Source organism: Dromiciops gliroides, chromosome 1, assembly GCF_019393635.1.
Source record: "Dromiciops gliroides isolate mDroGli1 chromosome 1, mDroGli1.pri, whole genome shotgun sequence".
NCBI classification, from domain to species: Eukaryota; Metazoa; Chordata; class Mammalia; order Microbiotheria; family Microbiotheriidae; genus Dromiciops; species Dromiciops gliroides.
The window spans coordinates 481,488,520-481,510,635 of NC_057861.1; the positions used below are offsets into that span (position 1 = coordinate 481,488,520).

Consider the following 22,116-nt stretch of genomic DNA (forward strand, 5'->3'; position numbering starts at 1 on the left):
ATTTTGTTTGATAAACCAGACAAGTCCTTAGTCACATCTGGCCAAAAATGAAGACTTTTTTTCTTTTTGGTTAAAACATTTATTACAATATACCATCACAAGAAAAGTCTATTAATCACTTTTGTTCAGATGGAGTATAAATATGTGTCATATTTACCAAGAGTAAATGGCTTCATTATCCTTTCATATTTAGAGATATCAGAGTCTTTAAACTAAAGTGAGAATTGCTTCAGTAGACTACTGAAGCAAATCTTTAATATTCTGCAATAAGATTCTTAAGTGATGTGAGGACCAATTTTTAATTAGGGAGTGTTAGCTAAGCAGCTCGCCGTAATACTGGGGCAAGGAAGGAGACTGGCAGCCTCCCTCAAAACAGAGCAGGATTTACTTTAACAAGAATGAACTTAAAAAAAAACAACACAAAAACGATCAGCAGGATCAAGGGAAAGGAAATAAAATGGGGAAAGGGAATTATACAACCTGAAAAACGCCACTGCCCAGGAATCAGCTGAGAATACACAGCAGTGCTCCTGTCACCTTCCAGCTTCCAGCTAGAACAGCGAATTCTCTTCCCCCTGCCCAGCAAACCCCAAGCAGCCCCCAACCAATTGGCTGGCCGCTCTGACAGTCACATGACTGCCTTCACTAGGAATTCCAATCATTATAATTTTGCCAGGCTCATGTAGGCATCAGCGAGTGGTGATGACGTGAGGTGCCAGCACCAAGGTGATGGCTACAACCAGTGGGTAGAACACCATGCTGTTTGCGGAGCCCCAGAGGCCAGTGCGCATGCCAAGGTTTTGGTTTTTTTTAATTCTAGCCAAAAGATGGGGTCATAAAACCCTCAAATAACAATTAATTCTTTACATTCCCCGCTTTGTTTCGTCAAGAAACATGGGGTGTTTCCTTGATGGAAAAATAAAAAATAAATGATAAATAAACTTTTAAAATAACAGAATATCATAACCAATGCTAACAAACAATATACTAATAACAATATAGGAAAAGGAAAATACATAATACAGATGATGTATATAGTAACAGAAGGAAAAACAAAAAAAAAAAAACAAAAATGTCCGTTTAAAGTCCTTAAAACCTTGTCTTCAAAGGAGGGTTGAGATGTCATGAGGGGAACTGAACTCTGGTCTGGATTCTGGCTGTCTCTGGATTCTGGTTGTCTCTGCAACTGCTGGGTTTTCATTAATCTTTAGCATAGCATTCTCCAAAAATGTTCAAATTAAATAATAATAGTTCTTCAAAATATACAAAACAAATTTAAACTTGATATATAGAATATATTGGATTCCCCCCTTTGGAGGATACTCATATTCATACGCAATACAAAATTGAGACAGTTATGACATTACTAACAGTTTTACCACTATATGTCTGGATCAAGGCCAAATTTAGTTATGTGTCCATGATGACACCTGAAAATGTTATGGAAAGGTTACCATACCATATCTCATGGTACATAGACATCTAATAATTGTTCTAGGGCTCAGGTGGATGGATTCTGACCATGCCACCAGATTGAGTGAAAAAGCCAAGTTAAGTTAAACCAGGTGCATGTGTTAAGGCTAACATGACACCAGACCATTTTTGGAGTGAGAGAGGAAGAAACTGGACTATGTCCAGCAATTGTGCTCTACATAGCTGCTCTCAGAAACAGACTATGGACTTCCTTAATGTATTTGGCTGTTCTCTCAGCCTCCATCAGGGTTCAATAACCCTTTCTAGAAGACAGAGCCATGTGCTCTTGGCAGAGAAGTTCTTCACCTGTAGGAGGAAAAGCTTGTTTAAGGTAAGAGCTTATAATGCTAGAATTTGGGGTATATCACATTTTTTAAACTGGTTCCCCAATTCTCTTCATGCCAAAGTGGCAGGGGTTTCTGAATCATCATTGATTCTTCTAATGCTGTCATAATGACCGTTATGGTAGAAAATAGGGAGTTCTTTAACGTCGGCTTTTTCTGTGCCACAAATTTGCCATATAGGTTCATTCAACTGTTGAATAATTACATTCAGTTGGTTATGTTTGGCAAAGGCTACAATGGCGTCATTCCCAGCACAAGTACCAGCTTTTTTCAAATCAGCACCATATTCTTCAAAGGGAATATCTGTTTCTATAAAAGAAACAAAGTCTTCTTTATGACTGAGCATATAATTAGCAGTTTCTTGTCTGTGTTTGAGATGGTTTTTGGAATGACCTTCTAACCGGTCTCTGAGGGCTCTGAAAAGACAATTTCCATCTCCTGATACCTTATGGAGTTTGAGTCCCAGGGTTTGCAATTGAGTGATAATGCTTGCAAATTGGAACTGCCTATTACCCCTGGGCTCCATTTGGTTTCTTTGGTCTTTACAGCTGGTTGAGTTTTATCTGAAATTACTTTACCCACAAATGGTGTGGGCTTCACGTGAGAACAATGAATCCAAGGTTCTTTTTCTCCAATTTTAATAGCAGTAGGAGTTGTCAATAATACCTGAAAAGGTCCCTCCCAAGCAGGCTGGGTCCCACTGGTCCGCTGAAAATTCTTAATATATACATTGTCTCCAGGACTTAAATCATGCAAGGAAAAGTCTAAAGGACCAGCTTGTAAAGCAACTCCTGCTTCATGCAGTTCACGTAGCCTAGTTTGTAGTTCCTGTATATAGGAAGCAACAGAAGTATCACCTCCCACCTGTGATGTATAGACTGGGGAAAAAGTTTTAGCTTGGATAGGAGGGTGACCAAAAAGCATCTCATAAGGAGATATGTGGAGTTCACCTCTTGGTCTACTGCACAGATAGAATAATGCCAAGGGTAGAACATCAGGCCATTTTAAATGGGTTTCAGTACATAATTTGCCAATCATGCTCTTAAACTCTTTATTCATACGTTCAACTTGGCCTGAGCTTTATGGGTGGTAAGGAGTATGAAATCTAGGAGTTACTCCCAAGAAAGAATAAATCTGCAAGAGAATTGAATCTGTAAAATGTGTACCTCTATCAGAGTCAATGCATGCTGGTGGCCCAAAGTGGGAAACAATCTCTTTAAGGAGAGCTTTGGCCACAAAGCCAGCAGTTGCTCGTGGAGCAGGAAAAGCCTCCACCCATTGAGTGAGCTGGTCAACAATAACAAGGCAAAATTTATATTGTCCTGCTTTGGGCATAGAAATAAAGTCAATTTGTAGATGTTCAAAAGGTGTATACGCCAAAGGGCGTCCTCCATATGCTTTAGCACAGAAGGCATGTTGATTGTAAGATTGACATGTGGAGCAGCCTGAGCAGATTCGAGATGCTATGTTAGTTATACCAGGTGTTAACCAGGTCCTTCTAACTGAGTCCACAATGCCTTGTGTGCCAAAATGGCCTTTCTTGTGAATAGAGAGGCATACCTGGTGAGAGAATTTCCAGGGGAGAAATGATTTTCGCTCTGAAGATATCCAGACTCCATTGATATGTTTAGCCTTGAATCGCTTTTTCCACCTTTCTACTTCAGAATCATCATAAGTTAGGTGGAGAGAAACATCCTCAGAAAGTAAGAGGTTAAATACATGTTCAGGGGCTTCTAAAGCAGTGAGCTTAGGTGCTGAATCAGCTCATGAATTCCCCTTTGAAACAGGATCACTATTCCCTGTGTGGGCAGGGTAGTGTACAATGGCTAGAGCAGAGGGAAGTTTCAGAGCAGATAGGAGGTCCTTGATAAGTTCTCCGTTAGCAATAGCTTTGCCAGAGGATGTTAGAAAGCCCCTTCTGTAGCCAAAGCATGCCTTCAGCGTGGCAAACACCAAAGGCATATCTGGGGGCGGTATAAATGGTAGCGCTCTTCCCTTTGGCTATGTTACAGGCTTGTGTAAGAGCCACAAGTTCAGCAGCTTGTGCAATAAAATGTGAAGGCAGAGAAGCTGCCCAGATAATATCATAATCAGAAACTACAGCAGCCCCAGTGAAACGGGTGCCATCTTTCATAAATGAAGAACTGTCCATATAGAGGACAATATTAGGGTTCTCTAAAGGTGTATCCAAAAGGTCATCATGGGGTTTCTCAGTCATATCAACTAAAGAGGCACAGTTATGCAACGGCTCCCCCATGAGTGGTAAGTTAGGGAACAGTGTTGCTGGGTTAAGGACTGTGCAGTGTTTTAAAGTGATATTTTCATGACTTAGTAGGGTTACTTCATACTTAGCCAGTCTTTGATCTGAAAAGGCTTGTGTTCTATGGCATAGTAAGAGGGCCTCTACTTCATGGGGACATTGTATTGTAAGAGGATTACCTAGGACCAAATCAGAGGCTTTTTCTACCAAAAGGGCTGTGGCTACCACAGGCAGGGTGGCACCCCAGAGGCCACAGAATCTAGTTGGGTGGAATAATAAGCTATTCTATGCTAGACAGGTCCTAATGATTAAGTCAGGAGCCCAGAAGCCATTCCCTTCTATTCATACACAAAAAGAGTAAAAGCCTTACTGTAATCTGGGAGTCCTAGTGCAGGTGCTGATAACAATGCCTGCTTCAATTCTGTTATAGCTGAGAGATGCTGGGAATCCAGCTATAAAGGTTCTGGGACAGAATTTTTGGTTAGAGCTATAAGAGGCTTGGTGATTTCACCAAAAGAGGGTATCCATTGTCTGCAATACCCAGCTGCTCCCAGAATGGCCCTTAACTGCTTCTTAGTAGAGGGAGCAGAGAGTTGTTGAATAGCCTGGACTCGCTTAGGAGAGACAGAGAGAGTTCCGGGCCAGAATGAAGCCCAAATATTTTACCTGAGGTAAGCACCATTGCACATTTGACTTAGAGACCTTGTGGCCTCTCTTGTATAGTTCTAATAATAAATGGAAGCTGTCTTCCTGACAGGTGTCAGTATCAGGGGAGGCTAAAAGTAAATCATTAACATACTACACTAAAGCAGAACCTTTAAAAGTAATAGAGGCCAGGTCCTGTTGTAAAATTTGAGAAAATAATGTAGGACTGTCCACAGTGAAAATAATAAAAATATTATTTTGTAAATTTCTTATACTTAACTTTTTTAACAAATTCAAGAACCTTATCTTTCTGGGTCAGAAATGACCCTGCATTGATCTAGAGTATTCAGTTTTTTCAGAAGTATGCACCAAAAAGACATATGTTGGAAGAAAAAATTTGTTACAAAATAAATTTGCTTCATCTTTACTATAACCACTAAGAAAAATGAGAGTTTCTTTTCTAGGACTTTCCTTTTAATGGATTGCTTTGGGGGAGGGGGGGCAATGAGGGTTAAGTGACTTGCCCAGGGTCACACAGCTAGTAAGTGTCAAGTGTCTGAGGTCGAATTTGAACTCAGGTCCTCCTGAATCCAAGGTCAGTGCTTTATCCACTGCGCTACCTAGCTGCCCTGGATTGCTTTTTTTTGTTCTGTTCTGTTCTGTTCTGTTTTGTTTTGTTTTGTTTTGTTTTGTTTTTGCAGGCAATGGGGGTTAAGTAACTTGCCCAGGGTCACACAGCTAGTGTCAAGTGTCTGAGGCTGGATTTGAACTCAGGTACTCCTGAATCCAGGGCTGGTGCTTTAACCACTGTGCCACCTAGCTGCCCCCAGATTGCTTTTTAAAAAGCTGATTGGGGCGTGTCATTGTACAAAAATTCTCATTTTGCAAAAATTAGGGTGAGACAAAAGTCTTAGTGCAGTTTTTTGGGGTTTTTTTAGTGAGGCAATTGGGGTTAAGTGACTTGCCCAGGGTCACACAGCTAGTAAGTGTCAAGTGTCTGAGGTCGGATTTAAACTCAGGTACTCCTGACTCCAGGGCGGGTGCTCTATCCACTGCGCCATCTAGCTGCCCCTCTTAGTGCAGTTTTAAGATATTAAAGCTTTAAGCTATAGTAAGACTTTTGGGATGCCCTATAGTCTATCTATATATACACTATCAAGATATCCTTTTAATTTGTTAAATTCCATTCTATCTTCAAATAAAGCAGTCAGACAAAGCAAACAGAAAGGTCTTTCCATCAATAACAATACTTGAGAATGCCAACGATAAATACTGTGCATCATATTTTCTAGATTTGGAATTTTTATTGTCTTGTCTCTCCACTAATAAAAGTCCTTCTTTTCTGTTTATAATTTCAAGTAGTCTAGTGGATTTTTTTTCTTCAAGCAAATTATGTGTTTATCTATCACAAAGGAAAGCTGCTTCACTTTTTTTAAATGTAAAAGAATTCAATTTTAATTTAATGGTTGAACATTTCAAACAATTGTCTATAACTGTTCGCAAGTTATTTCAATGCTCAAGAAGTTGCAGGATTTTATAAAACTAAATTCCACTGAAAATTTTTAAAAGAAGAAATAGGTAGATATTGTGTTCCATTTTAGTTTAACTCAAAGACTGCTGAACTTCAACTTTACCTGCTTTACAGTCAAGAGCTACAAAAAAAAAGAAACCATACAACTCATCTGTGAACATGAAGACATCAGGGATCAAGATCTCACATATACCAATTCAAATTTGATCTTGTTTGTTCATTCTATATTAAGTAATCACTACTTGCTTCTGTTGATTTTGATTTATATTTTGTCTTCACACAAGAGAAGTGGATGTATTTATACAATCAAAAGAAATTTCTTCACACTCCAAATGACTAAAAGTTTCATGTTTTCATGTATAAATAGAAAAATTATCAAGAAACTAAAGATAACAAATATTTATTAAGCATTTGCTAAGTGTTAGAGCAGCAATGGAAAGCATACCAATGTACTATTGGTAAAGTTCATCCTCCTCCCCTTCCAACTTGCATAACTAAGATGCCTTCCAATACCATTTCCTTCACCCATCTCATATACAAAGGCACTCTATGTGCAAAAGTGATCCCATTCTGTTCAACCCATCTTCCTCACCAAAATGCCTCTCACATCCCCATTCTCTCACTTATCTTCAATCTCTTCCTGTCTACTGGATTCTTCTATCCTATCTGCAAATACTTTCCTGTCTCCTCCATTCTCAAAACACCCTCACTTGATCCAACTATTCCAATACCTATTGTTCAACATCTCTCTTGCCTTTCACTGTCAAACTCCTTGAAAAGACCATCTACGGGGCAGCTAGGTGGCATAGTGGATAGAACACCGGCCCTGGAATCAGGAGGACCTGAGTTCAAATCCAGCCTCAGATACTTAACACTTACTAGCTGTGTGACCCTAGGCAAGTCACTTAATCCCAATTGCCTCACAAAAAAAAAAGAAAAGAAAAGAAAAGACAATCTACAATCTTTGCCTTGACTTTCATTGCTCTTACTCTCTTAACCCTCTACATTCTGGTTTCCAACCTCATCATTCAACTGAAATTGCTATCTCCAAAGTCACTAATGATATCTTAATTGCAAAATCTAATGTTTTTTCTCATCCTTCTTAAACCCTCCGCAGCTTCTGCCACAGTTGACCAGCCTTTTCTCCTTGATACTCTCTTCCTTCTAGGTTTTTCTCTCTCTCTCTCTTTTTTTTTTTTTTTAGTGAGGCAGTTGGGGTTAAGTGACTTGCCCTGGGTTACACAGCTAGTAAGTGTTAAGTGTCTGAGGCCAGATTTGAACTCAGGTACTCCTGACTCCAGGGCTGGTGCTCTATCCCTAGGTTTTTCTTAACACTACTCTCCCCTTGTTCTCTTACCTGTCTGACCACTCCCAGATCTTCAACCAAGTTGTACCCAGGTATCCTATCCTCCAAGGCTCTGTAATGGGCCTTTTTCTCTTCTCCCTCTCTACTATTTTTTTCAAGGATCTCATCAGTTCCTCTGAATTTAATTATTATTTTGATGTTGATAATTCTCATATATATTTATCTAGCTCTGACTCCCAGCCTCACATCTACAACTGCCTAGTGGACATGTCAAACTGGATGTCCCATAAACTAATCTTAAACTTATATGTCTGAAACTAAGCTCATTATTTTTACCCCCCCCCCAACACTTTCCTCTTCCTAACTTTCCCATTCTATGGAGGGTACCACCATCATCCCAGTGATCCAAGCTTAAACTTAACTGTCATCTTTGTTTCCTCATTCTCTCATCCCCCATACCCAGTTTCCAAGTCCTGTCAATTCTTCCTTTATAACATCATTTCTATATAGCTTCTCCTCTCCTGGTGTTGTTGTCGGGTTGTTTTTCAGTTATGTCCAACTCTTTAAAATCCCATTTAGGGTTTTCTTAGCAAAGATATTGGAACGGTCTGCCATTTCCTTCTCCGGCTCATTTTACAGATGAGGAAACTGAGGCAAACAGATGATTTGCCCAGAATAACACAATAAAGTGTCTTGGGCCAGATCTGAACTCAGGAAGATCTGACTCCAGGCCCAGCACGGTATGCACTATGGTGCCACCTTGCTGCCTCTTCTGACATTACCATACTAGGTCAGGCCTTCATCACCTCCCGCTCAGACTATTGCAAGAGCCTTTTGGTTAGTCTCCTCATTTCCAATCTCTCCTCACTTCAGTTATCTTTGGCTAAAAAGTACTTGTTTCTTTTCTTCCTTCATCTCAGCTGCCAAAGTGATCTTCTTAAAGCACAGGTATAACCATATTATACATCAATTCAGCGGCTCTCTGTTCCCTCTAGGATAAAATATAAAATCTGCTGTGCGACTTTTCAAGCCCTTCACAACCAGCCCTCTTCTGACCTTTCTTGTCTTCTTATAACTTGCTGCTGTCCACATTCTATATGAGGCACCAGTCTCCTTGATGTGACCTAAATAGAACACTCCATCTCCTTATAGAACACTCCATCTCCTTACTCCATGCATTTTCTTTTCTTTTTTTAAATTAAATTAAATTTTTAATTTATTTTTTTGGTGAGGCAATTGGGGTTTAAGTGACTTGCCCAAGGTCACACAGCTATTAAGTGTCAAGTGTCTGAGGCCAGATTTGAACTCAGGTCCTCCTGAATCCAGAGCCAGTGCTCTATCTACTGCACCACCTAGTTGCCCCCACTCCATGCATTTTTTTTTGTTCTTTCGTTTTTTTTGCTTTTTGGTTTTTTGTGGGATTTTTGGTAGGGAAATGGGGGTTAAGTGACTTGCCCAAGGTCACACAGCTAGTAAGTGTGAAGTGTCTGAGGCCATATTTCAACTCGGGTACTCCTGAATCCAGGGCCGATACTTTATTCACTGCACCATCTAGCTGCCCCCTACTCCATGCATTTTCAATGGCTCAGTACCCTGTGACTGGAATTCTTTCTTTTTTATCTTGGTCTCCAAGCTTCCCTGGATTCCTTCAAGGTCCAGCTAATATCCCACTTCCTACAAAGAAGCTTTTCCAAATCCTTCTAATGTTAATGCCTTCTCTCTTTGATTTGGACATGACCGAAATGACTGAACAAAAACAACATTTCAGGAATAACCAATGTTATAAGGGAGAGGTTAAACAAGTGGGGAGGGGAAGAAGTAGAACCTGGGAGGTGGCAATTTTTAAAAATGAGAATAGATTCAATGTAACTTTTTCTCAAATAAACAAAGAGCCAATAGTGAAAGTGCCTTTAAGTTATTTTCTGATTAGTTAAAATGAACATTTGCCCTGACCAAAACAACCCCAATAGAAAAGATCATGAATAAAATCAAATTATTCACAATGCTGGTCTCTGTCTATTAACTAACTTGGATGATTTCTGGAAGGAAAATTTTATAGAAATCCATGAGCCAAGAGACATTAAGATATACTCATTTATTCCCCCTTGTGGGTTTTATTAAAGTCAGGATGATTTGCAATGTAAACCCCTGATAACCTAAAGTAAAACCACTAAGACCAATCTATGAACCAATATGCACACAAAAAGAGCCATATTTATCATTATTAGAAACAAAATTGAAAATTTTATTTCCCACTTCAAAAAGTTACATTGGTATACTGAAATCTGGAAAGTGACCATGCTTCTGAAAATGGGAATCATATACGACCCTAGAGGTAAAAGGAGGGCTAGGCAATAATATGTGAAGATAGTGCTTCCTTCTTACAAAAAGAAGGCTTCGTGAATGATTCTCTTTAAGAGAAACCCTTATGCTTGTACTCCATCACTATCAGCTGTGGGGAATCTACTGATGGAATACAATACAGTACTGAAAAAAAAAAGTGACTGAATCCTCAGCAGAAGCTCAAACGCACTGAATTTACTCCCTCTGTTGTATCACTTCAGCCCAAGCTGGCTGTCTTTCTCAAACATGGAGCAAAGCCCTTTTTATCATATCATGTTCCCATTCTCTTACTCTTTCCCTTCTTTGAAGGACGGCACATTCTGGATGCTCCACTGGGCAGAGTTCCTATGGCAACACACAGTGGTTACAAGGTATGTCCAGAGTCCCACTGGTCACTAAATAGGGATAACTTTCAGGAACCTCTCAGTCTGTAATGAAGTCCAGTTTTACAAGCAGGAAAAATTTTCCAACCCATCAGGATGTTTTTTTATTATATTTTTCTCTTTTAGATCAACCTGCTCTCCCATCACATTATCTGCTATACTCAACGGATTATACAACATGAAAAATCATGGTGTTGGGGTGGGAAGAAAGAGAAAAATAGTGAACCCAAAGTCTAGAGCTCCCAATTTAATTACTGCCTTTGCCACTTATTAGCCTCAGTTTCTTTATCTTTAAAACTAGAATGCTTCCTGAGCGCTGTGGCACACACCTGTAATCCGGGCTGCTTGGGGAGGCTGAGCTGATGGATTGTTTAAATTGAGAAGTTCTAAGCTAAAGCCAATTCTGTGTCCACACTAAGACTAGCACCAATGTGAGCTGCAAAGGAAAAATGGAGGTAAGAGGGGTGTGAAACAGGATGCCAAGGAAGGGGAAACTGGACTAGGTTATAAATATAATGGGTCAAAGCTTCTCTGTTTTCCAGCCCCAGCAGCGGGGCTGGGCCTGTGAGCAGTGGTCTCTATGCTTCCAACCTGGGTGAGGTAGGGAGAACCCAATCTCAGACAAAATAAAATGAAACAAGGAGGGATAAAAGTTCCTATCTAAATCTAAAGTATATAAAAATTAAGAAAAATCAGTATTCTTTTTTTTTTTTTTTTTGGTGAGCCAACTGGAGTTAAGTGACTTGCCCAGGGTCACATAGCTAGTAAGTGTTAAATGTCTGAGGCCGGATTTGAACTCAGGTCCTCCTGAATCCAGGGCTGGTGCTCTATCCACTGCGCCACCTAGCTGCCCCCAAAAAATCAGTATTCTTTACAGTTGTCAATGAACTTGGGCATGCCAAAACCTTAAATAATATCACAGGAAGAGCCTTGCCCGGGGTCACACAACTAGTATCTGAGGCTAGATTTGAAGTCAGGTCTTCCTAACTCCAGGCCCAACATTCTATCCACTGTACCACCTAGTTGCCCCAAAACTTTTTTTTATATGATTATGTAAAACATTACCAGATTTGTCATTTTGTACAAGAAAACTTGATTAAAAGGAAATAAAATGAAAGAAAGTAAAAAAATAGCTTGCTTCAGTCTGTTCCATCAATATCAGTTCTTTCTTTGGAGGTAGATAGTATGTTTCATCAACAGTCCTTTGGGATTGTCTTGGATCATTGTGTTGCTAAGAATAGTCAAGTCATTCACAGTTCTTCATCAAACAGTATTGCTGTTTCTGTGTGCAGTGGTTCTCTTGGTTCTGCTTACTTCACAATACATCATTTCATACATGCCTTTCCAGGCCTTTCTGAAGTCATCCTGTTTGTCATTTCTTACAGCACAGTAATATTCCATCACCAACATATATCACAGTTTGTTTAGCCATTCACCAACTGATGGGCATTCCTTTGATTTCCCATTCTTAGCCACCACAAAAAGAGCTCCTATGAATATTTTTGTACAAATAGCTCTTTTTCTTTTTTGGGGAAGGGGACAGCTAGGTGGCACAGTGGGTAAAGCACCTGCCCTGTATTCAGGAGTACCTGAGATCAAATCTGGCTTCAGACACTTGACACTTACTAGCTGTGTGACCCTGGGCAAGTCACTTAACCCTCATTACCCCACCAAATAAATAAATAAATAAATAAATAAATAAATAAATAAATAAATAAATGTTTCTTTTGGGGGATGTCTTTGATAATAGATTTTATAAGCTTTCTTAAGGAAGATTTCCCTGGTTTACATCAAGTACCAGCTAAAATCCTACCTTCTTGGGAAGCCTTTCCTGATCCCCCCTTAATGCTAGTCCCTTCAATTTTATGATTTATCTCCAACTTCCTCTGTATAAAGTCTTTTTGTACATAGTTGCTTCCATGTTGTCACCCCCAATAGATTGAGAGCTTCTTGAGAGCACGGAATGTCTTTTCTCCTCCTTTTTTAAAAATCCCTGGTGCTTATAGCATAGTACCTAATATGCAATAGTTGCTTAATCAATGCTCATTGACTGCCTGACTTACAGAAGAAAATAGCATTGGCTTAAGAGTTAGATAATCTGAGTTCCAATCCCACCTCTGATACTTACTACTCATGTGACCTTGAGCAAATCACTCAACCTCCATAAATCTCAGTTTCCTCACCTACAAAATGACTGACTACCTAGCTCAATGAATGACATTTCAGAAGTTGTAAAGAAGTTTTAAAAAAAAAAAAAAGGAAGGAGGAAAAAAAACTTACCTGATACCATATAAATCCTTAACAGCCTTCTCTCCATCCTTTCCTTCTTTAAGTGCTTGCATTTGTATTAACTTCACAACAGCTTTTACCAAGCCATGAGTATTTCTGCAAAACAATATGAATATCCAATAAATGATGGGCATTTATAAAGCATGGCATCAGGGTGTCTATTCAGTCCAAAGCAATTCAGTTCACATTTACCAAGTCCTTGTGATATGACAGGTACAGCACTTGATATCTTCGTGTGGTTAAGCTTAAACTTTATGTATTAACAGAACCCATAAATGCTGGACCACATAACAAGTGGAGAACAAAAGGGAAGATGGAGACATGCAGTAGCAAAAGAACAAATTATATTCACATCTTGATTTATACATATACACATATGTATTTATACATATATACAAGCATCTTGATTTATACATATACACATATGTATTTATACATATATAATTTCATATTTAAAATTCTATAGGGTAAAATAGCACTATCATGGAAAAATGATCACAGAATCCCTACGAATATCACAGAGAACCCAATTCAGAAACACTGATTTATCCTACAGACAAGAAAGCTAGGAAGTTGAGGGAACTGAGAATTTAAGTATTTTCAAGGACGTGATAGGGAATTATACAAGTATGTTCAATTTAAATTGATGAATAAGAGGGGAAACCTTCCTCAGAGTATGACCCTCAATGGATTCTTAGCAGCAGGCTATGAAGTATCATTCCCTAGAGGAGAGAAAAGATTATAACTAGAATTGGCATACTTTAATGCTACCTAGCCAGAAAATAAACTGTGCATATGTTAGTATTTTATTGGCATTTGGATATATCAGATTGTTCAAAAAGACACCCCAAAAACCCCTTTGTAGGTTGTGTTCCCCCAAAGGAATCAGGCAACACTATCTAATAATGGGATTTCTAATAATGCTTCATTTTCTTTTCTTTTAACCTCCCAAAGTCCATTTTCTAAGCTATAGAGTGATTACAACCTCTATTGACAGCTCAGATCCTGAAGTAAAATTATTAAGAGTAGCTACTAAATAAACTGATATTAAGGGGTTATTCTACTTATTGATAGTGAAGTGGGGAACATGTATGTATGTATGTATGTATGTATGTATGTATGTATGTATGTACATACATTTCTGATCCTTACATCTACCATGCCAGGTAGGTGTTATTAACATAGCTACTTTACAAATCATGAAATTGAGCCTGAGTTGAAGAATTTGCCCATGGTCACTCAACTACTTAAGCATCTGAGGTACCTGAGATTACAAACCCAGTGCTCTATCCACTAGGCTTCCCAGCCATTTCCTCACATAGTTCACTTTCTATGCTTTCATCATTTATTCACTGGAAATAGAGGAAAAGCACATCGAGGAAGGCAATATGGTATGGGAGAAAGTTTGCTGGATCTAGAATGCAAAGACCTGGGTTCAAATCCCACTTCAAATTATTTAACTTGCCTGAGCCTAAGTTTCCTCATTTATGGAATAAAGGTATTAGGCAAGATGACCCCTTCCAGTTCTGTAATCCTATCCCACCTGCTAAGGCCTGTATCTGGCAAATAGAAAGCGTTTAATAAATGCCTATTCAATTGATTGGTAAGGTACCAACTCTGACCACCATTATAGCAGCCAGGGTGTGTTATCCCTCAGGAAATGGGGGTGGGGGGAATAGCATGGTATACTGGATTTTGAGCCAAAAAACCTAGGTTTGTATCCAAATTGTTGCATTTTGCCTATGTAACCTTGGGGAAATCATTTAGATTCTCTAGGCTTCAGTTTCCTCTTTTGTAAAATGTGGAAATGGACAAGATGACCTTTAACACACTTTTGAATGTTAAATTTATGATCCCATATTACTAAACAAAGCTTCCCCCCCACCCCCTTTTGGACCAATGATAGATAGCAGGGAAAACAAGGTTACAAGTACATAACTGATGCACTTATCAAATAATAAAACAACTCTCCAGTTGTTGTTTTTAGCTTAATCCAATAAACAATATTAAAATCATTTTCAATTTCCTGAATTGAAGAGGCAAAAAAGGTAAACACTCAGTAAACAGAGATTTAACTGCAGAGATGGCTAGGCAACATACAAACAAATCCCCAGAACTGAAAACTAACTCCCAAGAGTAAAACCTATTCTTCTGGCTTCTGACCATAGCAGTTGTAAGGGCCCCCATTTGGAAGAGGTACTTTTCTCTCTTCCCCTCCTCTTTTATTTGTTATGCATGAAAGTCCACTAAAGCAGCAAAAGAGATTTCAAGAAGTATGCTTATGTTTCTCCCTCTATCAAGCTTTTGAAGATGAGAATTCCAGAAACCAACCTCAGACATGACAAAATAAGAAAGAAGGAGAAATAAAAATGCAAATTCTGGCCTTCAAACCCAAGAAACTTCTTCCAAAGTCATGTTTCCATCATGAAGCTGAGTTGTACTATCCAGGGGAAAGCTCCACTAGACATCATTTTTTAAAATTCTGCAGTAAACTATAGGCACTCAGGATCAAAGCATCCCATAAGAATACCTATCATCATCATCATTTAAGACATATTATGGGAGGCAGCTATGTGGCACAGTGGATAAAACACTGGCCCTGGATTCAGGAGGACCTGAGTTCAAATCCAACCTCAGACACTTGACACTTACTAGCTGTGTGACCCTGGGCAAGTCACTTAACCTCCACTGCCTCACCAAAAAAAAAACAACAAAAAAAAACACACCATATTATGAAAATACTTCTTTTATTCCATAAATTAAAAATAAAATTTAATAAATAAATAAATAATTGAATTGCCTGTAAGGTAAAAAATGTTAAAGTGTATGAGGTATAGGAATGGAATGGATTTCATATGACAGGTAAAATTAAAAACAACTTGGTTCGAGATCAAAGACCATTTGGTAGCAAAGATTCTAAGCAGAATGAGTTTAACAACCATGCAGGCCAAAAATACCTCTGTGCAACTTTATTAGATGCCTATACCTAATTGAAAGTAAATGGAGCAAACCCTTAGGCAAAACTGTTCAGCTGAGTCAACAAGTATTTATTCAGCACCTACATTTTTGTCAGGTAAGTACTGGGGATATAAAGAAAGGTAAAAGGCCATCTCTGCTCTCAAGGAGTACACATTCTATTAGGGAAGACAATATGTGTACGACTATGTACAAAGAAGCTATAGATAGTGTAAATGGGCAGTGATCCCAGAGAGAAGCCAATAGTAAAGGGAACTAGAAAAAGTTTCTTGTTAGAAAGTAGAATGTGAGCTGACACTTGAAGGAAACCAGGAGGCAGAAATGAGGAAAGAGGCAGAGCATTCCAAGTATGGGAGAGAACCAGTGAAGAGCTATTATGTCCAGAAATGGAGTATCCTTCATAAGGAACTGCAAGGAGGCTAGTGTCAAAGGACCATGGGACATATGGAGAGGAAAGAGTATTAAAAGTTTATCTTCAGGGGCAGCTAGGTGATGCAGTGGATAAAGCACCGGCCCTGGATTCAGGAGGACCTGAGTTCAAATCCAGCCTCAGACACTTGACACTTACTAGCTGTGTGACCCTGGGCAAGTCACTTAACCCTCATTGCCCCACAAAAAAAGGACAGGACAGGACAGGACAGGACAGGACAGGACAGGACAGGACAGGACAGGACAGGACAGGACAGGAAAGGAAAGGAAAGGAAAGGAAAGGAAAGGAAAGGAAAGGAAAGGAAAGGAAAGGAAAGGAAAGGAAAGGAAAGGAAAGGAAAGGAAAGGAAAGGAAAGGAAAGGAAAGGAAAGGAAAGGAAAGGAAAGGAAAGGAAAGGAAAGGAAAGGAAAGGAAAGGAAAGGAAAGGAAAGGAAAGGAAAGGAAAGGAAAGGAAAAAGTTTATCTTCAAAGACACCAAGGCAAAGACTGGGGAATCAGATTCACATCTAGCCCTGGGCCCAATTCATGTAAGCCTCCCTTATCTGTAAATTAAAGGGCTTGGCCTGCATAGTCTCTGAAGTCTCATCCATCTTTAGCTTTATGGTTCTGTGTTTCTTTCCCCACCTCAAGGGTTCTGCCTCCAGAAGTTAAAATTAGCAGATACCCACCCAATAAGAAACTTAGAAAATGTTGAAGTTGGATGAAATCTTAGAGCATTTTAGGCCAGGGGTCCTTTAACTGTTTTTTTGGCAAGGACCCCATAGGTAGTCTGGTGAAACCTAGGGGAAAATTCCTTCTCAGAATAATGCTTTTAAATAATTAATTGTTTAATTGTTTAAAGGAAATGCTACATTTCAGTTAAAAGTTAGTGAAAATGAGGGTGTGCATTTTTTTTTTTTACATCCAAGTTCCAACGACTCCAGGTTAAGATTTAGACCCCCTGCTCCATTTGATAAAGGAAATCAAGCACATTGAATTGACTAGCAAATCAATGGCTATTTCAAACCTTCTCTTCTCAAGACCACATCCTCCTCCTCCTTCTTAGCAGAACACCTCAAGTCACACTTCACTGAAAAAACAGACCATCTAACAAGAGTTCCCCATTCTCCCCAATTTCAAACTTCAAATCACTTCAATTTCATCCCTCATTCTTTCCTGCTTTGCTCCAGAGGTGGTCTGTTACCAACTCCAGCCTATGTATTCCATTGATCTTATCACTTCCCATCTTCTCCAGGAGGTTTCCCCTTTGATTGTTTTCTCTCCCTCTAATTTTCAACTTCTTTTTAACCACTGGTTCTTCCTCTGAAGCCTACAAACATGTCCAATTCTCCTTCATCCTTAAGAAAAATAAACTTTCACTTAACCTTACCATCCCCTCAAACTATCAGTTTACGTTACCTCATTTTCACACCAAACTCCTACCCCTCCTCAAAAAAAGAAAACCTCAATACTAATTGCCTTCACTTCCTCACATCTCACTCCTCAATCTCTAGCAATCTGCCTTAATTCTCCATTAATCAACTGACATAGTTCTCACAAAGGAAGTCAATGATCTCTTGCTGAATTGCTAAATCAACTGGCCTTTTCTTAGTCTTTATCCTCTATGACTTCCTTACAGTATTTACACAGTTCACTATCCTTTCCTCATGGCCAAATCTTTACTTCTTGGACTTTGGGGAGGGGTGACACTGTTCTCCCCGGTTCCTCTCCTATATGTCTGACAAATCTTTTCTCCATCTCCTTGGCATCCAATCCCATTCCCCATCCATGAGTATTCCCCAAAGCTCTGCCCTGTGTCCTTCTCTCACTTCTCTCTACACACTCTCTACAAAGGAAGGCAAAAGACAGATTCTGCACTCAAGAAACTCACATTCAAATAGGGGGAAGACAACATGCCAGCAACTATGTACAGACAGGCTACATACAGGAAGAATTGGAAATAACCTAAAGAGAGAAGGCATAGGATGAAGGAGGACCAGGAAAGACTTTTGGGTAGGATGTGAGATTTTATCTTAGACTTGAAGGAAACCAGGAGACAGAGATTAGGAAGGAGATCATTACAGGCAGGGACAGACAATGAAAATGCCCAGAGCTGGGAGATGGAATGTCTTGTGTGAAGATGTAAAGAAGAGCATGAAGACCAGTGTCACAGATGGAGGGGATGGGGGAGGTGCAAAGCATATGGAGAATGGGAAGCTGGGGGTTGGGGAAGGTTATGAAGGGCTTTGAAAGCCAAAAAGAGATCTTTCTATCTTATCCTGGCAGTAATAGGAAGCCACCATAGTTCATTATACAGATGACTCCGAACATGACATACCCATCAGTCCTAGATCTTGCCACCTGGATAACCCACAGGCTTCTCAAATTCAGTGTGTCCAAACTGGAATTCTTTACTTCCTCCTAAATGCACCCTTCTTCTTAACTGCCCTACTTTTGTCAAGAGCACCACCATTCCTTCCAATTAACCAAGTCCACAGTCAGAATAATCCTTGATTCTTCATTCTCACTCAACTCCCATATCCTATCACTGTCAAATCCTGTAGGTTTGACCTCCACAGTGTAAAAATAATAGCTAGCATTTACACAGCGCTTTAAAGTTTGCTAAGCACCTTACAAAATAATACTTCATTTTATCTTCACAATAACCTTGCAAGGTAGATGCTATTTTGTTCACTTATTTCAGTTGTGTCAAACTCTTCATGACCCCATTTGGATTTTCTTAGCCATGATACTGGAGAGGTTTGCCATTTCTTTCTCCAGCTCTTTTTTTTTTTTTTTTTGGGTGAGGCAATTGAGGTTAAGTGACTTGCCTAGGGTCACACAGCTAGTAAGTGTCAAGTATCTGAGGCCAGATTTGAACTCAGGTCCTCCTGAATCCAGGGCCAGTGCTTTATCCACTGTACCACCTAGCTGCCCTCAGCTCATTTTTTTTTTTTTTAGTGAGGCAATTGGGGTTAAGTGACTTGCCCAGGGTCACACAGCTAGTAAGTGTTAAGTGTCTGAGGCTGGATTTGAACTCAGGTAGTCCTGAATCTAGGGCCAGTGCTCTATCCACTGCGCCACCTAGCTGTCCCCCCAGCTCATTTTTAAGATGAAGAAACTGAGGCAAATGGAGTTAAATGACTTGCACAGGCTCACACAGCTAGTAAATGTCTGAGCACAGATTTGAACTCATGTCTTCCTGACTCTAGGCCCAGCACTCTATTCACTGCACCACCTAGCTGAAAAAAGCTGAGGCAAACAGAGAGGTTAGGTGACTTGGCCAAGATCATGCAGCTAGTAAGTGTCTGAGGCAAGATACAAACTCAGGTCTTCCCGACTCCAAATCCAGTATTCTGGCCAGCTAGCCACAACCCCTCTCACATCCCTCCCCTTCTTTCCAATCATGCCAAAAACACCCTCCTGGAAACGTAAAGGATGTATTCTAATAGCTTTTTAGCTGGTTTCCCTAAAAGCAATCTTTCCCCTCTCCAGTCTATCTAGACTGCTGCTAAACTGATATTTCTAAAGCACAAGCTGACCATGTCACTCCTCTGCTCAAGAAGATTTAGTAGGTCCCTATTACCTTCAGAACAAAATATAAATTCTTCTGTTTGGCATTTAAAGACCTATACAATCTGACTCTAGTTTTTCTTTCCAGGCTAAATACATACTACCGTCTTTCACGTACTCTATTCTACAACCCAACTGGCCTCTTTGCTATCCTCAGTTTTTAACATACCACCTCATGACATCATGTCTTTGTTCAAAAGTTTTCCCATGCTTGGGAATGGACAACCACCGTGACAAATTATGTAGAGCAAACATCTTATCCATTTGGAAGATGGGATGACAGGTATAAAGGCTGTGACTTTCCTGAGGTCACATGAGCAGCGAGCAGAGGCACAGAGACTCAAAACCAAGTTTCCTGTTGCCCTTTTCCCACAAGATTACAAGGTGTGAAGAAATCATGGGATTTCGCAGCTACTCAGAGACCCACCTGGAGATCAATCCAGACTGACTGAATCACATGAGAGTGACTGACTGCTGACTAGCCTACTTCAAGTTAACTGGATTGTAATCACACCTGGCTAGCCCTTAAGAAGGTATTGTTCTCAGAAGCTAGACTGTGAACTCAACTGGAGAACACCTTCAGAACCAATGGATTTGGAGGACACCAACCAATCAGCTTGGAGCAGTATGTAAGGACCGCCTCTGTTCCAGACCTATAAAAAGCTTCCACAATCAGCTTGCTGGAGAGTTCCTGATTAAAGCAAGCTCATGGAGGAGGATTTGAGGAAGAACCCAACCAGGCAGAAACTCTAGGCTAGATAGGCCTTTTCTTAACTTTCTGAACTCCATTTTAACACCTGTATGCTTTAATAAATGTTTAATGCCCAAAGACTGGTGCTGAAGCTTCTAATTTACAATATAGATTTTAAACATCACAGTGGTGTGTAATTTAAAATTCTAAATGTGGATTCTAATCTGTTCCCCCAGTTTGGGGGAAACTGACTAAAATCACTGATAAAACGAGTTTAGGTTTTTAAGGGTTTATTGGAAAATAGAAAGAAAAAGATTGAGAACAGAATTCTAACAGCCTGGCATTCCTATCTTTCCTCAAATTTCCTGTGAAGTCCTCTGCCGCCACCACCATCAAGTCCGGAAGCCAAAAAGGCCCCGCGCTCTCTGCCCAGGATCCCTTTCCTCCTTCCTGTCTCCTCCCAGACCATAGGAGGCTCCTCCAGTTGATTGGCTGGTAGACTTGATAGACAGCACCCATGAGCAAACGTCATTTCCTGACGCCAAGGAAAAGCCACAATGCCTCTGAGGCATTTTCCTCATGGTGGAGCTCTCCACAGCAAGTCTCCAGTAGGTGACGTCATTCCAATCATTACAGTGGGGACACATTTTAGAAATGTGGAAGTGATCAGAGCTTGACAATGCAGTTTAGAATAGGATGGAGCATGGGGTCCATTCCTTTCTGATCTTGATGTCCTTGATCTTCTCCATATTCCAGGTCTGCAGAATTATTTTGATATGTAAACTGTGATTCTCCAAGATGGTACCATGTCAAAGCAGATGAATTTGTATAGCTTAGAAGACCTATGCTCAAATCCCAGATGTGTTACTTAATATCTGGGTGACCATGGCCAAGTCACTTCACTCCTAGGAGTCTTCATTCCCTTATTTTCTTTTTTTTTTTTTTTTGCAGGGCAATGAGGGTTACTTGCCCAGGGTCACACAGCTAGTAAGTGTCAAGTGTCTGAGGCCAGCTTTGAACTCAGGTCCTCCTGATTCCAGGGCCAGTGCTTTATCCAGGGCACCACCTAGCTGCCCCCAAAGACCTATTTGGTTTTTTTGTTTTGTTTTGTTTTTTGTTTTTTTGGTGAGGCAATTGGAGTTAAGTGACTTGCCCAGTGTCACACAGCTAGTAAGTGTCAAGTGTCTGAGGCTGGATTTGAACTCAGGTCCTCCTGACTCCAGGGCCGGTATTCTATCCACTGCACCACCTAGCTGCCCCTTCCATTCCCTTATTTATTAAATGAAGGTGTCAGACTAGTTGATCTCTAAAGTCCCTTCCACCTCTCAACTGATGATCCTATTATAAGTCAAAGAGTTTGGCATCAAAAACATACAAAGGAAAAAGACCGGAACAAGTATCAATGTTAGTGCTTCCAGTTGTTACAAAGCAACAGTCTAGATATACTAATTAGATTTTTTGATAAAAGAAGAAGCTTATGCTGAAAGAATTTTTAAAAACCACAATTAGGAATTGGCTAAAAGGATATTAAAGGAAAAGAGAAGCTGGACTAAAAGACAAGGTCAAGAAATCCATATCAGTCCTTTGTCACTTTCAAATAAGATTTAACTAAATGAGGTCCACACTGCAAATTAAAGCCTACCAATTTAAGAGGAACACTGCTAATTCTTTAATGGTTTCAGACTGCAGCTAAAGTTTGAGTTTGAATTGTTTTGAGTCTGTGGTGAGAGTTCTCCCCTCAATCTTGGCAGGAGCCCCAAACAAGTTGCCCTCATTGGTTCCCCTCATCCTACAAAGTACAAGAAAATAAAGGGCTGAACTGAAGCTAAAAAAATACAATAATCCAGCAAGGTAGGAAGCCCCCAGTTCTCCTAGGTTGCTAGCCAAGTTTTA

General features: G+C 39.9%; 1 protein-coding gene across 1 annotated transcript in view; it reads right to left on the reverse strand.

Moving 5' to 3' along the window:
* FOCAD (focadhesin) overlaps window positions 1-22,116 on the reverse strand; it is a 380,224-nt gene that overhangs the window by 311,022 nt on the left and 47,086 nt on the right. The window contains exon 5 of the mRNA XM_043979236.1: window positions 12,566-12,670. Within this exon, the coding sequence (XP_043835171.1) occupies window positions 12,566-12,670 (105 nt within the window). The remainder of the gene's footprint in view (window positions 1-12,565; window positions 12,671-22,116) is intronic.